At 38.6% G+C, this 17,649-nt stretch overlaps 1 protein-coding gene across 3 annotated transcripts in view; it reads left to right on the top strand.

Annotated features, from left to right (window-relative positions):
- GLS (glutaminase) overlaps nucleotides 1-17,649 on the top strand; it is an 86,781-nt gene that overhangs the window by 65,023 nt on the left and 4,109 nt on the right. For all 3 annotated transcript variants that reach the window (XM_065930938.1, XM_065930942.1, XM_065930941.1), the window contains 3 exons: nucleotides 15,475-15,536; nucleotides 16,134-16,210; nucleotides 16,302-16,365. In XM_065930938.1, the coding sequence (XP_065787010.1) occupies nucleotides 15,475-15,536; nucleotides 16,134-16,210; nucleotides 16,302-16,365 (203 nt within the window). The remainder of the gene's footprint in view (nucleotides 1-15,474; nucleotides 15,537-16,133; nucleotides 16,211-16,301; nucleotides 16,366-17,649) is intronic.

Below are 17,649 nucleotides of genomic sequence, written 5' to 3'. Positions count from 1 at the left end.
GTTCCCTCCTCTTCCAGATGGAAAAGATGCATTTTCAGTCCTTTTGTTTGCCTCATCTAAATGTCTGTTAGCTAAACTCAGTTTATTAAAACCTTTATAAATCCTGACTTTTCACAGAGATCAAAGTTCAGGGCTTTCATTAATCCTATTTATGTGTAATTCTTCAATGATCTGGAACTTCATTATGCAAAATTGAATGTATCTTTGTTCACATCTGCACTTGTTTTTAGTATAAAGATTTTTTTTTGGAAACCAATAGAATGAGAGTGATTCAGTGTTGGAAAAAATGAAATATTCTATCATAATCTAGAGCCATTTATAGTTGTCCTTCTATATGTTTGATTTTTAGTTTAATGACAATGTTAAATGTAAGCAAAAAATCGCAAAAACATGACATGTATACTAGATCATAAAGAAACAATTTTGTTATTAAAGTGTATTTGAAAAAAATAGCATCTGCCATTCCCAGTGCACTTATTCTGGCAGGTGAGTGGTAAATGAATGCATTTTCCACCTGTTTTCTCCCAGAATTGCTTTTATAATAATGTATTATGTATAATGTATTTGTACCAATAGTGTGGTACAAAAGTGGTCAGACAGTCCATTTTTTCTGTGAAGTTACTTTCCCATTTATGTAGCTATAAGAAAGTGGCTAAGACTCTTCTGGTCTCTAGGTTTCCTCTTCAATATTGTTAGTCCCTGTTTTACTTAGTTACCAAATAGTTTTTCATCTCTTCTCCACCAAGAATTTTGTTTTCCTCTTATGTGTGTTTTCTCCTCTTTCCTGCTGCTGTATGTAGGTCCCCCACCAATGCCCAATATTAGATCCCTTTATATAAATTAATGCATAACCTTTAAAATTATTTTTTTGTTCTTCCTATTAAGAACTGATTATCTCAGTATTTATTAACTTTTGTTTAAATCATGTAACAGAATTAGTTCAAGGTATTTAGCCAACTTAACTTGGCGGAGTAGCTCAGATTTTATATAAACCAACTTTAGCGTTATCTTATTCACTCATGAATTAGTTCTTCATTCAACCAATGTTTGTTTATTGCTTATTATGTCCCAGAAACTGCAAAGTGCTTAAGATAGCCAGCAGTTAATGAAACAAGTATGATCCAGCTCTTGGTGTTCACAATCTAGAAGGGGATGCAGATATTGAATAAATAATTACTAAAATAATTTAATGTAAGTAATTTCTTCATACTGATGCATATAATTCTAGTTTATTTTAACTGCTATAAAGAAGGTGAAATGGTATATTCTGTGACACTGTTTTTATATACCCATAACAGACTTTATGAGACAAATACACAATGTAGTTAAAGTATAAGAACATGCACTCCAGTCTTCAATGAAGCTCACCTCTGGGCGGAAAGGAAGTGGATGCAGGAGAAATATCAATAGTTAGCTGTATCTTTAATTTATTTTTTAAAAATACTAATCAAATATGATAGAATAAATGAAAGAAAAGTACAGAGTAGAGTGCTAAGAAAGGGTATAACATGAAAACCTCATTTTACCTGGATGATTCAGTATGGTTGTTTTCCATGAAAGGTGATAGTTAAATTTAGAATGAGTTAGAGGAAGGGTTGTTGTTTAGTCGCTAAGTCAAGTCTGACTCTTCTGCCACCCCATGGACTGTATCCTGTCAGACTCCTCAGTCCATGGGATTTCCCAGGCAAGAATCCTGGAGTGCGTTGTCATTTCTTTCTTCAGGGGATCTTCCTGACTCAGGGACCAAACCCGCATCTCCTGCATCGGCAAGTAGATTCTTTACTGCTGAGCTACCAGGGAAACCCAAGAGAAAGGGTAGAGTAGGATTAATAGGATAGTCTGGTTTTAGAAGGGCCTCAGGACAGAAAGGAGTTTAGCACATTTCAGAAAGTGAAAGTAAGCAAATGTGGTGAGGCGAGATGAGTGGAGATAGGCCCTAGATGTGTCTTAGAAGATCACATTATGTAGGGTCACCCTTCTCATATTTTAATATGCATCTGAATTGTTAAGTATCCTAATTATAAAGTGGAGATTCCTAAAGTCCAACACCAAAGATTGCTTTTAAAATCTGCATTTAAAAAAAAAGTCTGCATTTTTATTAAGCACCCCAGGTGTTTCTGCTGCAGTTAGTCCTCTGAACACAGTTGGGCAAAAACCTATGTAGGGTTTTATATGCCATTTATATATAGGGTTTTACATGCCATTTATATGTAGGGGTTTTTTTTGTTTGTTTGTTTTTATTTTTGATTGGGTCTCAGGTTCATCTTTTTTTTTTTTTTCATTTATTTTTATTAGTTGGAGGCTAATTACTTTACAATATTGTAATGGTTTTTGCCTACATTGACATGAATCAGTCATGGATTTACATGTGTTCACCATCCTGATCCCCCCCTCCCACCTCCCTCCTCATCACATCCCTCTGGATCTTCCCAGTGCACCAGCCCTGAGCACTTATCTCATGCATCCAACCTGGGCTGGCTATCTGTTTCACACTTGATAATATACATGTTTCAATGCTATTCTCTCAGATCATCCCACCCTCACCTTCTCCCACAGAGTCCAAAAGTCTGTTCTATACATCCGTGTCTCCTTTTCTGTCCTGCATATAGGGTTGTCGTTACCATCTTTTTAAATTCCATATATATGTATATATAGGGTTTTATATCCATATGGGACTATTCTTAGTGCAGTTGGAAACTTGAAGACTTTTTAAAAGAGATGTGACATGACACTGCTCTACGGAGAATAAATTAGAGGAAGGCAAGAGGTGAAGTTCTGAGCCCAAAATGAGATGTGGTAGTCGTTTAGAATAGGGCATTAGAAGTGAAAAAGGTGGATAACAGGTTTTAGAGGTGAAATTGGCAAGCATGTGTTGATAGTATTTGATGGATGAAAAAGATGAGATATCAAATTGACCACCAGGTTTTTAGTAGGAGCAATAGGGAGGATGCTTCTGCTTTTACTGTGATGGAGAAGTGAACTTTGTGAGTACAGAAAGAAATTAATTTGGTTTTGACAGTTAAGGATCTGTTTGACTCTAGGTATCAGGAGGTTGATTAACAGTTGTTTAGACAAATGGGATTATTTTTCTCATATAACAAGTTTGGGTAGATAATCCAGTACTAGTGCTATCAGAAAGGTATGCTCTGCTGCGACCATCCTTAGTGTCTGGACATTAGACCTCATGCCTACAACCTTAGAATTGCCAGATAGGTGTTCCATTCTTGGTCTCTCTTGTATGGTCAGAGTAGAAGAATAAAGGAAAGAGTGATACCTAAATCATGTGAAAAATTTCCCAGAAACCCATATACTCACTGGCCAGACTAGATATAAGGGAATCTAGGGGTAAGTTTTTTAATTAAGACTCATGACTACCCCTAACGAATAAGAGATTCTATTAGTGTATACTGACAGGGAAGGAAATGGATAATGGGTAGGCACTTAGCAGTATGTTAAAGATAACATCTTTTTGGCATGTCTGTATCTGTGAGATATCCAAGTAATGTTGAGTAAGTGTCAGATACAGGTCTGGAATTTAGAAGAGTGGTCTAAGCTGGAGATGGAATTTCGTGAGGGATCAGCCTGGAAGAGTAGATTCAAAGCTGGGGGGAGGTATGTGAGATTGCTCCAGGGGACAGTGAAATGAGAAGGAACCCTAAGGAACTCCCATTTTAAAAGTAGGATAAGTAGTTCAGTTCAATTCATTTCAGTCACTCAGTCGTGTCCGACTCTGTGACCCCATGGGCTGCAGCATGCCAGGCTTCCCTGTCCATCACCAACTCCTGAAGCCTACCCAAACTCATGTCCATCACATTGGTGATGCCGTCTAACCATCTCAGCTGTTGTCCCCTTCTCCCGCCTTCAGTCTTTTTCCAGCATCAGGGTCTTTTCCAGTGAGTCAGTTCTTTGCATCAAGTGGCCAAAGTATTGGAGTTTCAGCTTCAACATCAGTCTTTCCAATGAACACCCATGACTGATCTCCTCTAGGATGGACTGGTTGGATCTTCTTGCAGTCCAAGGGACTCTCAACAGTCTTCTCCAACACCACAATTCAAAAGCATCAATTCTTTGGTGCTCAGCTTTCTTCACCGTCCAACTCTCACATCCATACATGACTACTGGAAAAACCATAGCCTTGACTAGACAGACCTTTGTTGGCAAAGTAAGGTCTCTGCTTTTTAATAAGCTGTCTAGGTTGATCATAACTTTCCTTCCAAGGAGTAAGTGTCTTTTAATTTCATGGCTGCAATCACCATCTGCAGTGATTTTGGAGCCCAAAAAAATAAAGTCAGCCACTGTTTTCCCATCTGTTTGTCATGCAGTGATGGGACCGGATGTCATGATATTAGTTTTCTGAATGTTAAGCTTTAAGCCAACTTTTTCACTGTCCTCTTTCACTTTTATCAAGAGGCTCTTTAGTTCTTCACTTTCTGCCATAAGGGTGGTGTCATATGCATGTCTGAGGTTATTGATATTTCTCCCAGCAATCTTGATTCCAGCTTGTGCTTCTTGCAGCCCAGCATTTCTCATGATGTACTCTGCATATAAGTTAAATAAGTAGGGTGACATATATAGCCTTGACATACTCTTTTCACAACTTGGAACCAGTCTGTTGTTCCATGTCCAGTTCTAACTGTGGCTTCCTGACCTGAATACAGATTTCTCAGGAGACAGGTCAGGTGGTCTGATATTCCCATCTTTCTAAGAATTTTCCACAGTTTGTTGTGATCCACACAGTCAAAGGCTTTGGCACAGTCTATAAAGCAAAAAAGTAGGTGTTTTTTTGGAACTCTCTTGCTTTTTTGATGATCCAGCAGATGTTGGCAATTTGATCTCTGGTTCCTCTGGCTTTTCTAAATCTAGCTTGAACATCTGGAAGTTCACAGTTCACATACTGTTCAAGCCTGGTTTGGAGAATTTTGAGCATTACTTTACTAGTGTGTGACGTGAGTGTAATTGTGTGGTAGTTTGAACATTCCTTAGCATTGCCTTTCTTTGGAATTGGAATGAAAACTGACCTTTCCCAATCCTGTGGCCACTGCTGAGTTTTCCAAATTTGCTGGCATATTGAGTGCAGCACTTTCATAGCATCATCCTTTAGGATTTGAAATGGCTGAAAAGTGGCCAGAGAAGAGAAAATCCAGCATAGTGTAGTAACGGAAGGGCAGTAAAGTAAAGAAGGGCAGTAATTCAATAAGGTTTGAACCATCATCTCTATCAAAGCCAGTTGAGTGTTAAGATGAGGGTTGTCTATTTACATGGTGTCCTTCCTAATTTTCATTGTTTTGGTGTTAAAATGTCTTTTTATTTAGTAAATGATAGTAGTAGATGGTCGGATTGTTTTATTGTTTGCACTTGGACAATAAACTGTTGGTAGCCCATACTGGTGACTTCCTCTTCACCTTTTAAGAATATTTTATTGACTTTGAGATTTAAAGGTCAGAGAACTATTTGGAGTAGAGCAGGTTTGGCAGCTGATAAAAAAGATCCAGTAAAGAAGGAAAGTTGAAGTAGATACAGGAGAGTGGAAAAGGCCAATAAAGTGAGATCCCTGGAAACAGATGGAGCTCTCAGCATAAGTGATAGATTAGGCTTGTGGAACGAGGAGCATCTTTTCCAATAAAGAAGGTCATTGAGATGCAAGTAGGTAGGTTTGCAGTCATGGTTGGAGGAGGTTGAGAGATTTTCTGTCCATTGGTTTCCATTTTCCTGAGGCATATGAAAGAAGGCTTTCTGCTAAGAGTGAGTTGGGCTTGGCATGAGGCCATGAGATTTCAGAGCATGGAGAAGATAGGAAATGTTTGTTTTGGAGAATGAGAGGGAGAGCTGAGGGAACCATGGTGACGTCAGGATACTATTGAGGCTGGTAGCTGTGGATATACAGTGATGACAGTTTGTTCTGTTGGGCCTCCCACCGCACCCCGCATCCTACGGCTGCATCCCAAATTTGGGTTTGCAGAATATCAGGCAGGATTTTTAGAGTAATTACCAGAAACTGATTTTAACAGCAGGGTTGGAAATCTACTTTAAACCCCGCCTACATAGAAGGCAAGTTTTTAGGGTCTTTTAGACCTAAAAGTTCTTTTTTTTTGTTTGTTTTTAGAATTTGGTTCTATTTAAAGAATTTCAACTAATATAGATTACACTAACAAGTGAATTCTGGGTATAATTTTGTCATGTCCATCCTCTTTGCTTCACAGAATAAAGTATTACTAATAAGAATTATAAATGTTTTAATATAGGTAAGTGTAAGCAGTCTTATGATAAGGTCTAATTATGTGTATATCTAATGTTACTTTGCTTTAGTAATGAAGATCTTTAAAAAAAATCCTATTCTCCAGGAACTGCTTATATTGTATGCTGGAGGAACATTGTCTCATAACTTGAATAGTAGTCAAAACGTCTGCGAAAGCATTTTGAAAAGTTGAAAGCACTAGAGAAACAGATATTTTTAATGTACCTGTTGTCTGTTGTCTGTAAACACACATGTTGGACTTTTCAAAATAAAAGTGTGAAATGAACATTAATGAATATAGAGAATTAAATATGACTCTCTGGAGACTGATGAAAATGAGGGGTATTTTTTTCTCTGATAGCGATCAGTAAGAATGTATTGTGGTTGAATAGCTGTAGAATAGTCATGTATGCATAGTTTGGTTGTGGTGGGAGTGGTCAAGGCATGCAAAGAAGTGACAGGTCCTTCAATTCTAAAGTGAAATAATTCTGTCTCTCTTGCTGCCAAAACTTTGTTTCAATTCTTATCAGAAAGAGAACATTATCTAGGAACTTGTTTGTGTTTGCTTATTTTTAATTTATACCAAACAGTGTAGCATCTTATAATTCCAGTGGCCCTGATCCTGATTTTTTAAAAAGTAATATATACAAGCATTTGGTGAACAGTTTATTTTCCTTTTATTCTCATTCTCTGTTTTTAGTTTCTTTGATTCTTTGGGGTTTTACATATTTGTCTTTTTAGTTAATAATAATTGTAAATAAGCATGACACTTGATCATGCCACAAGTGTGGCACCTTGTTCTCTATCTGAACACTAATGAATGCTAACTAATCTTCGTGGGGTTTTATAAATATTCATTTTTATAAGGGAGGAAGAGACACAGGAAGATTGTGAATATAAATGAAATTTTGATAGTTTTCAATGCAGTGCAAATACTCTTAGCTCTGCGACATGGAAAATGCACTTTGTTCTTCAAAGGCATAGCTGTCTTTGCCCTGCTCATTTCTGTTTTTCTCCTATTTGCTGCTTGCTTCTTAATTAGAGTGCTCTGTCAGCCCACACAAAGATATGTTGTGAGTTACTTTTATACTTGGATATAAAAGGAGGGTTGCTTGTGAGCCCAGCAATATCATTTTAGACCATTCATTGGCATTTACCAGAATAATATGAGCCACTGAGATAAGAAGTTCTTTGCTGCCAGCGTTGTCTGTAGCAGTCATACTTGCTCTATTCACATTAACCCAAAACTTATATTTCATTTTTAGAGACTTGAAGAATGAAGATACCTTGTTTTTTTCTTTTTTGGCATTGATATACTAAATTGAATGATTTGTCTTGTTCCCTTATTTTGTCTTCAGTTTAAAAAGTACCTCAATAGAAAATTAGTATCTCTGATTTCTCTATTAAATTGCTCCTTAGTTGCTATTTTCTGATTTTCCATCACAACATATTTTAGTCTTGGTTCCATATTGGTGAGGAAATCTCATCTCAGGTGTTGTCAGGGAATCTCTTGGCCCAGTGAATACTGAGTAGAGGTTGAGAGAACACTGACCTTGGCGTCAGGCAGACTGGGCCTGAGCCCTCATTCTGCCACTTGCCAGCACTATTCCCTTGCTCATGTTCCTTTGAATAATAATAGGACAATAACACTTTAAAGCACTTATTTCAGTTGAAGGAGAGTAGGTGCTACATATTAGCTATTTTGCTATAATAATACATAATTCCAATTATTATGTCTTCATGGGTCATTACATTTCTTTGATATAATTGTGACTTAGTTAAAGTGTAAGTAAAATTATTTCAAATTATTCTCCTCATTGAGAAATTTTGAAAATGGTATGTTAAGAGAGTTTTATCACTTGACTGATCAAGAGCAAAAATGCAGTGTTTGGAGCTGCCATTTTGAGGTTATATTTTGTAAGTGAAATTTCTCTTTTTTTTTTTTTAGTAGTAGAATTTGTAGCTTATTCTTCTCTACTAAAATTTGGTATAAGAATCTCCTGCATTTGTGTAGAAATTTGAAAATATGGTCAGGAAATTACAGATCTGTTACTCCCATGAAGGATTTTCTCCGATCCTCTGATCCTGTCAATTGGATTAGTTCTGTCTATATATATAGTAACAGTTGTCCCTTGGTGTCCTCGGAGATTGTTTCCAGGATTCCTCCTTGTCCCACTGCAGATACTAAAATCCAAGGATGCCCAAGTCCCTTATAGTCAGCCTTCTGTATCCACATATGCGGAACCCGTGGTATGGAAGGCCAACTACATATTAATAAATTGTGTCTGAATAAGTCATTGGAAAGCTTAAGAACATGTGGCCGCATACTCAGCCTATAATTTTATTTTACACGTGCATATGAATGTTAAATAAACTCAGCAGTAAGGGAAAGAGAATATCTTTGATCACATACATATTGTAATGGTTTATATTTCTACCCTCATCAGCAAGTGATTAATTTACATTTGCTGGAAACTTAAAAGTTTTTCTTCAACTACACTATATAGCAGGCTTGTATTTTTTAACCTGACCTTAAAAATATTTATGAAAGAAGGCTGAAAATTTATTTTCATTTAGAGGCTATAAAAGGTCAAGTTTGAAGTAAACTTTTACAACAAAACTGGATGTGGAGTGATGATGGTTTATTTAACAGATGGAGAAGAGTGTCTGTTCCACAGCAATAGATACTGTAGTGAGCTAGAAACAAGAGAGCAGCTTACGTCAAACCAAACGTGGTAGCAACAGAAGGATTGATTTTCGGTTACCTGCTTTTTTCATTAAAGCCTTTCCAAAAGGGTGAATTTGTTCTCTGTATGAAGACAGAGACTAGTGATAAAAAAAAAAAAAGGCAAGATTAAACCACAGTTTTTGCAGTTGGTAATAGAATTGGAAATAAAATACGTGGAATAAAGTGTCATGCCAGTGTTATCAGTCTTCTCTCCCTCCCTCATCATCTCCTTTCCCATCTCTACTCCTGCCCTTCCGTGTTTCCTCCCTTCTTTGCAGTATTTAGCAAAGAATCTTTATGGATTAAAACTGAGTTGCTGATTAGTCTTTTAGTTGACTTCTATCCTTTGGATAACAGTCTGTGTGTAGGGATTCACATTACCATGGTCTACTTGTACACAGTTGAGAATGTATCCCAGCTACATTATTAATTCATGTGCTATATGGCCGTGAGCCAAGGCCTTTAACCTCAGTGCTAGTAATAAATACCAGTTTATCTATAATATTTTACGAACCAGCCCATCAGAGATGTTTGAAAACAATTATAATTTTTTAAATATTTACTTTTTCAAGGTCATTCACTATATAAATACAAAGTAATATGCTTATGTAATTCTCTTAATTGCTACTTGTACAGAATCAGGGTATTTGGAAGACACAAAAGCCAGACAATTCAGCTTTTAAATAGGCTCAAAATAAATAGGAGAATGATAGGACTGAAGAGAGGAATGTTATGTTTTAGGCTTGTAAAATTGATAGAATCTATAACTGCTTCTAGCTTTTTTAGGAAAATGAATGATTTTGATATGCCAAACATGCCTGTGTTAAATGAACTCATGTGAACTGTAACATTTTTGTTCCACTCTTGTCATAACTTTGTACGAATAAACTAAGAAGGTTGTCTGGTTCTGGCAGGTTCTGAGAAAAGATATCTGGTAAGGAAAATGTAGTAGTACTGGAAAGTCTGCAATATGAAAGGAGAACTTAACATTTAATTTCTAAATTTTTAGTGGCTGCCTGCCCAAGTGAAGTTCTTTTTACTAGGGGGAGGCATATATGAAACAGCCCTTGATTTATATAGACTAGTGTTCTGCTGTATAAGCTGTTTCTTTGTACTGAAGAATGATTCGTCAAAGAACACGTTCCATGCCTCTGGCAGTTACTGTTAGTTAATTCACTGTTTTCTGAACCCTGGCCTTCTTGACAGGTATTTTAAAATTTACATAACTCAGGTATCCATTGGGAAATTAGAATGAGGATTGATCAATAGTTAGCACATATGCATCCTTCACAGCACTTGGCTTAGAGTTGGATGAGTCATAGGATGTCCTCCTCCTCTAGTTTGGTTTGTCACAGTTGTCATTCTAGGGTATGTCCGTTTGAGGAGAATTCATGGAATGCTTTTAACAGATCATGAAGTGGACTGTCCCAAAGGGAAATGAACCTCCATCTGCTGTCTCAATACAGTTAAGCTGTTCCATTTTCTTTCTTGGCATTGTACTCATACCTCATTTATGCAAACCTTAAAAATATAGGTGATTATTTGCTAGAGTAAAGAAGTGTTTGTACTTCCAATTTTGTTTGGTGTCCACTGTGCCTTCTAGTGTTTTTCTATCTTGGAGTGAATGACACTTGTGTTATATTTCCCTCTGAGCTGAAACACGCTTGTGAATAAAGTGTTAGTAGCATACCCTCAAGAAGCTGATTATACTCTAAAATCAGCCTTTCTTGGGCCTTATTAATAAGGAATTTTCAGGAATTCCCTGGTGGTCCAGTGGATAGGACTCTGCATTTCCACTGCAGAGGACAAGGGTTCAATCAAACCTGGTCAGAAAACTAAGAACCCTCAAGCCATGCAGCACAGCCAGATTTAAAAATAAAATAAATTTTCTTTTAGCATTTTGGAAATATTAAATAAGTGAATAAGTGGTACATATTACATAAATAAAATATCGTCAAACTTGCTTGGTCTAAATTCAGAATTTTAAAAAGGGATGTGGTTCATGCAAACAGTCACTGAAATACATCAAGCGTTTTTTGCTTAGGATAATACATTTTAAAGAATAAGAACAATGGGTAGTTAGCATATCAACGGTATGCTCATTGGAATTCTGGATTACTCTTGAGTAGTGGGAGAGATGAGAAACACAAATACACTATATGTGGTAGTGCCATGGTGAGGCAGATATAATGGAAAGAGATGACTTCTGATTTAAGAAATTGGCATAGGTCTTACAGAGAAGGGGTTAAGAATAACACTGCAGTGAGAAATGGGTGGAGAAAAGATGCTTTCAGGAAATTAGTGTGTATATCAGTACTGTAGTTAGTAGGAGCAGAGGTATCTAACTGATTATGTTTACTCCTTGGCACATGCTGTTAAAGCTCTGTGTGGTAACCAGCAACAAGCTACATGGGTAGTAGATGCTAGATGGGATGCTTGGCGAAGGGGCTTTCAAGCTAGCCCTTGAAGAAAAGGAAGGATTTGATTAGAAATCTCGATGTTCCAATGAAAGGGGCATAGGCATAAGATAGAAACCAAGGTAGTAAGATAGACCAGCTTTACTCTCTGTTGAGTTTGAGAGAGACAAAGCCAGCTACGCTGAAGAATCTTGAATGCAAGGCTAATGAACTTAAAATTATCAGGAATGATTTGGGAACTTCTTTTAATACTCCCTTGCTGAGAAACATTTAGTGATCACAGCAATATTTTGAGAAGATGATTGGACATATGTGGGCAAGTTTTGGAGGGCGAAAGGACTAGAAGCAGAGGCACCAGCTGGGAGGACTACATAAACGTGCTGATATTTAAGAAGGAAAAGTCAAGGAGGTAGGAGAATCAGTAATGATTACAACTTAATCAAAATGGTGGTAGCGATCTGTGTATTTGCTTTGGGAGAGAATATTAATTTAGTCGGTCAACACTTTTTTAATTGAAATACAATTGACATAGAGCATTGGGTAAGTTTAACTCACACAGTGTGTTGATTTGAGTCAAATGAGTACTTACGTGTAATAGGCACTGGGCTATGAGAAAGGCAAAATACGGGGTCTCTGCCCAGATGGACCTTTTGTTCAGTGAGGGAGACAAGAAACCTGTGTGTGTGGATGTGTGTGAGAAAATAAGTCCTCTGAAGAGAGAAGCAAGGTTAGGGATAAGGAGTGATGAAAAAGAGGGCAGTGTTTTAGGGTGGGTGAGAGAACATTTGAGTAGAGACCTGAGTGAAGTGAGGAGTGGAGACTTCTCACCATCTGGGGAAAGAGTGTCCCCGGGAGCAGCACTGCACATGTAGACCTGAGCACCCCTAGGACCAGCAAGAAGCCTGCCTGGCTGGAGACAGCTGCAAGGGGCAGCGCTGTAGGGAACGAGATGCACAGTGTAACCAGGGAGCAGGGCATTTAGTGTCCTGAAAGCCATGCTAGAGAGTTTGGATTTTATTCTCGGTTTGATGGAAAGTCACTGGGAGTGCTTTCAAAAGATCCCTGTGGCAGCCAAGTTGAACATGTGGAAACAGGAGGCAGTCCTCCAGGTGAGAGAAGGTGGTGACTCAAGAGCCGAGGGTGATAGTAATGGAGGTGGTGGGAGTTCAGATATAGTTTGGAGGTGGAGCAAAATTATTTGAGCTAGGTATGACTTACGTGAAGTAGACTCCAGGAATACCCACAGAGTTTATGTGGTTGGTTTGTGGAAGTTAGAGAAAGCTAGTTCTGCCTCTTGGTGTAAGCAGACCCTCAGCACGTTTGTGTGAGGAGGACTCCCTTCCTCCCATAGACATTCCTGGGCACTGGGCCCCACAGCTAGGGGAGAGGAGCACGGACTGAGTACCCTTGCTTGGCGAGGCATACTTGGGGGGGGGCTCAGGCCATGCTATCCAATGCAGCAGCCCTGAATCATGACTGTTTCTGGCCTGAGCAACTGGGTGAATTGTAGTATCATCTGAGGGACTCGGGAAGAGAAGCTGACTTGAGGTGAGGGAAAGTGGTGGAAATCAAGTTCTATCTTTAGCTGAAGTCTGAGATGCATATGAAACATCCTAGAGGCAATGTCAAGTAGACAAATGGATATGGACTTTTGGAAGCCAGGTAAGGAGTCATCAGGGATGCAGACAGGTTTGCTGTTTTTGTGTTTGAAATGACAGCATGACAAGCAAGTGGAGCTCTAGAACCCAGGTTTGAGAACAAAGATTTAATTAAAGATGCAGACTGGGAAGTCATTCTGCCCACAGGGATATATGAAACATTTGAGGAAAATTATATTGAAAAACAAGAAGGTGGAGACCACTTTTGGAGTGTTACCAGGCAGTGAAAAATGGGAAATGACTGCAGAGCGGCCAGCATGGGGGAGAACCTGGTAATCAGCCTGCTGGAAGACAAGGAGTGAGGGCGGGGCGTGTTGGAGCGATCAGAAAAATTCCAGGCTGAGGGAGGCTCCTAAAGCTTGAGAGTACTACTGAGAGGGGATAGTGGGTGTGAAGGTAATTTGTAGGGAATTAAAAATATACTTTCAGAAAATATGCACTGAAAGGAGGTAACAGTGGGTTGTATATTGGTTTTTCAAAATAGGGTGGTCGTGTCTGATTAAGGCAAAGATAAGGGAACTAGTGAAGGAGAGACAGAAGAGAGCATAGATACTCAGCCAGTATTTTGCACAAAAGAGGAAGGAGAGGTGAAAACAATTTATCGTCTTAATGAAGTTGTGGTTAGGGTCATCTGTTATGGGGTCACCATTGGTATTAGAGATCTGAAGAAAGTATGAAAGGGAACCAACCAATAAGGGGGAAAAATGGTCAAGCAGCGATGAAAGACTGGTTGGAAATGATGGAGAATCATTTGTAATAAGCCATCGTGTTCTTCTGTGGGCCCAAGAGCACGAGGGAATTGAGAATTACAAATTGATCCAATTAAGAAAGAAGGGCGCCTGGAACAGCGGTTCATAACCTGTAGGCGTGCATATCAGAATCAGCCGGAAACTTTTTCAAATTATACAGATTGAGGTGTGGGAATAGGATGATTGCAATGGGAAGAGAGATGCTTGCATATACTTTTAAAACATTCTGGGTGATTCTCTTAAACTCCTATCCTCTCTCCACCACCCCCCCCCCCCACACACACACACACACATTTGAAAACAGTTCTGGACTTGATGTTAGTAGGTTGACATGGTGCAAGCTGGGTAGGAGCAGTAAAGAGTAGCTGGAAGGGAAGCAAATAGACTGAAAGAGTTAAGAGTAAGGTTTTCTGGAATGATCTTAATAGCAGTAACTATTAGTAAAATTTACAGGTGGGGTGTGCTCAGCTGGTTAAGTTCCTGTTCTGCAGGACTTTACAGAGCTTTTCATATGCACATGAATCTCTAAGAAGGAATTTAGTATTTTAAGAAAATAGCTAACCAAGGAACCCTTTTTTTCATGGTACCTTTGGACTAGTTTCTACTTGAAAACATTTTGAAATTGCTGAATTAGAGAAGTCCTGCGATAGTTCGTTCTAGTTTAATTAAGAGTTCACAGGTTGTGGGAAAGGGAAGCTGTAGTGGAAAGGTAACCTGTCCAGGTTAAAATCTAGAAAACACAGCTCCCAGGGTATGGAATCGCTGGTTTACTTCCCATTCCAGCAGGTCAACTGTTTTCTACCATTGAGTCCAGTGTCAGTTGGATCATCTGTATGAATGTTGAAATTGCAAAGTTTAAAAGTGGGGATTTATGAACTATTTACAAACAGTGTGCATTTAATACTTGTTTCTCAAAAACAGTATTGGATAAAAAGTCTTTATGAAAGAGACCAAAATCCAATGGCCTTTTAGGGTAACTAGCCTTTCCCTTAATTAATGACAAGAAAGTGGATAATATTAAAAGAAGATACACTTTGATGTCTAGGAGCACTCCATGTCAGCGACTTAGTATTTTGGGAATTTATCCACCTTTTGGGCTGAGGCAGAATCACAGGCTTTGGGAATGCTGCCCTGCCCCTATTTGTACTGCCTGGGCATTGAACTGAATACTACCTTTCCAGGGAAGTCCTATTCTTACAGTTTGAGATGATTAATACCAATTGTTGTCTCTAAAGATTTCCGAAGAAACCAGTGATTGGTGAGGACAGGGATTGTTGGCAAGAACTAGACATTTATATAGCGTGACTTAGTTTTTAACAATGATGTGATAGGAATTTTAAAGAGTATACAAGTCAGCTCCCAGCACTGAGACATACTAAATGAAAAAGGTTCCAGTTTTCAGTTGTCCCAATTGTATGTTTTCCAGGTCACAAGTTTCCATTCTTTTGTGCCAATGATAGAATTCCATTCTTTCCCTCGTGTATCTTTAATGTTGGATTTCCCCTCATAATCCTCTATGAAAAAAGAAAACACATGTGCCTTCTTTTTGCTTACAGCAGTATCCTTGTGATAAATTTGTGTGACCCCACTGAAGTGTTCAAAGCACGTGGAAATCACTTACTGGTGACAGTTGTGCATTCTACATATTGATTTTCCTCTGGATGCCTGAACTCTCTTTTCTTCACAGGTAAAGTCAGTGATAAACCTTTTGTTTGCTGCATATACTGGAGATGTGTCTGCACTTCGAAGGTATGTTAACAGGGTAGCATGTGGTTTACAGATGTTTATGAAATTGCTTCTGGGGAGAGGGCCATTTTAAAGCTAAGTGAAGTTTCACTTACATTTCCCTCTAATAATAATAATCCAAAGTTATATTAAGTTTCCCCTTCCAGTGCCTTAGTCTTGCTGTAGTCTACTTCCTAGAAATGTCCAGTCCTCTGTTTTCCCAAGTGTAACTGTTCAATCTGGCCGATTGGTATTAGTGTTTTACTGGAATTGGACAATGCCTTCTCAGTCCCCATCTACCCATCATCACTCTCCATCTTTGGAGGTGAGTGAGGTGGGCAAATAGGAACACTTGATGATCTGCAGATCCCCAGGCTGGAAAGGTCACAGAGGACTATAAACTTGAGATGGTAAATGTTTCCTCTTACCCAAAAAGAGCAACAGCTAAAGAAGAGCAGTGAGGTGGCATTTACCTAAGGCATCAATGGACTAGTTGAACAGGGTCTCCATTAGTGAGCCTAGTGAAGGATGACACCTTTCTCACAGGACCTTCAGTTGAACTGATGGAGGAAGTGTTACAGAGGTGAATTAATATAAACAGCTATGCTTACAAATTTTCAGGTTTGCTTTGTCAGCCATGGACATGGAACAGCGAGACTACGATTCCAGAACGGCACTCCACGTAGCTGCTGCAGAGGGTAATATATGAACCACTCGTTTATTTATTTATTTTTTTCAAACTTAGTTTCTACTTAACACTAAAACCTGCTTGATTTACTTTGGCTGTAGGTCATGTTGAAGTTGTTAAATTTCTGCTGGAAGCCTGCAAAGTAAATCCTTTCCCCAAGGACAGGTGAGCCCTCATGTTACTTTCTAACATGTAGTTGGCAGACCAGGCTTTTTAATCATACAGGGCTATAATAGTTAAATGATGGGTGTATTTAAACCCACATTGTATATGTTGGAGATGAACTTGCTTTGAAGCCTTATAAAGGCAACAAACAAAACCTTGTTGCTATTCAGTAGATCATTCTTTCTCCTAGATCCTCTTGTTTACCTAAGGGGTTCTCTTAAGAGTTATCTTGGTTAGTCTGTCAGTGAGTATATTGTGTGAGAAAACAAGTCTTGGTGTTTGTTAAGATAAAATAGGAATTTTGTCCTCGTGGGCCTTTTGCCTACCCCAGGCAGACAAGATAAACATTTGCAGGAGTATATTACAATGTGTCAGGAGATTACTGTTCTAGAACTCTATTGGAGTTTGTTGAAATTCCTGGATTTGGTTGGAGTCAGTTTTAGAAAGCTTCATGGAAGTTGAATTTTAACCAGTGCTCTGGGAAAGAGATGAGATTTGAGGGCACAGAAGGAAGAGAGGGGTGGTCTATCTAGAGTGGAGAGATCAGCCTGGGGTATGTTCTGCTCCTCTCCTCTTCCTTCTGGTCCACATGGCAACTTGACATTCATCCTGCAGTAAAGCCTGTTCAGAAGGTGGGTGGCCGGGAGAGGGTTACGAGTGCAGCTTAGGTACATACACACGCTCGAAGTAAACCCTGCACTAATACACTGGCACGTTATATAACTGGGCTTACATAACTGGGTGAGTCAGTGAGTAAGGAGAATAAAGGCCTAGAAGAATGGAAAAAAATATTTGGTGCGAGAGGTTTGATACGTGTGATTAGGAGTTTGGATTGGATCTTTGAGGACTATATGAAGTAACTTTGGAGCAAGTTGATTATTTTCTAGCTATTAGATCTTTCTGTTTCAGTAAAGTTTTACTATTTTTCACATCAGTGGTTTGGGTTTTATTAGTTCAGCTTGCAGGAAATGCAGGAAAGTTATGACATCAGTGTCTGAGAACTGTTAGCAATTTGGTAAGTGTGGTAACTCTCTGATTACCACAATCATGATCTTTATTGGTAATATTCTAAAACCTCATGTTCAGGAGACAGTTCTCCCGTTTATTCCCAAATGTAATGTCCACACCAGCTCTTTTTCCAGAGCAAGGAACTGAAGAGGGTGTTTTCTCCTTGTTCCCAGTGTTTATAATCCCAAGTAAAACACTGTTTAACACAGACTAGAAATATTTACTATGCCTTGCATGTTTAAGAATCAAAATGTTTTGTTTTGGTTTTTGCCCTAA

The sequence above is a fragment of the Muntiacus reevesi genome, chromosome 3 (assembly GCF_963930625.1).
Source record: "Muntiacus reevesi chromosome 3, mMunRee1.1, whole genome shotgun sequence".
NCBI lineage: Eukaryota > Metazoa > Chordata > Mammalia > Artiodactyla > Cervidae > Muntiacus > Muntiacus reevesi.
Note: the sequence above shows the minus strand (reverse complement) of the source record. Positions and strands in the feature narration are given on the sequence as shown.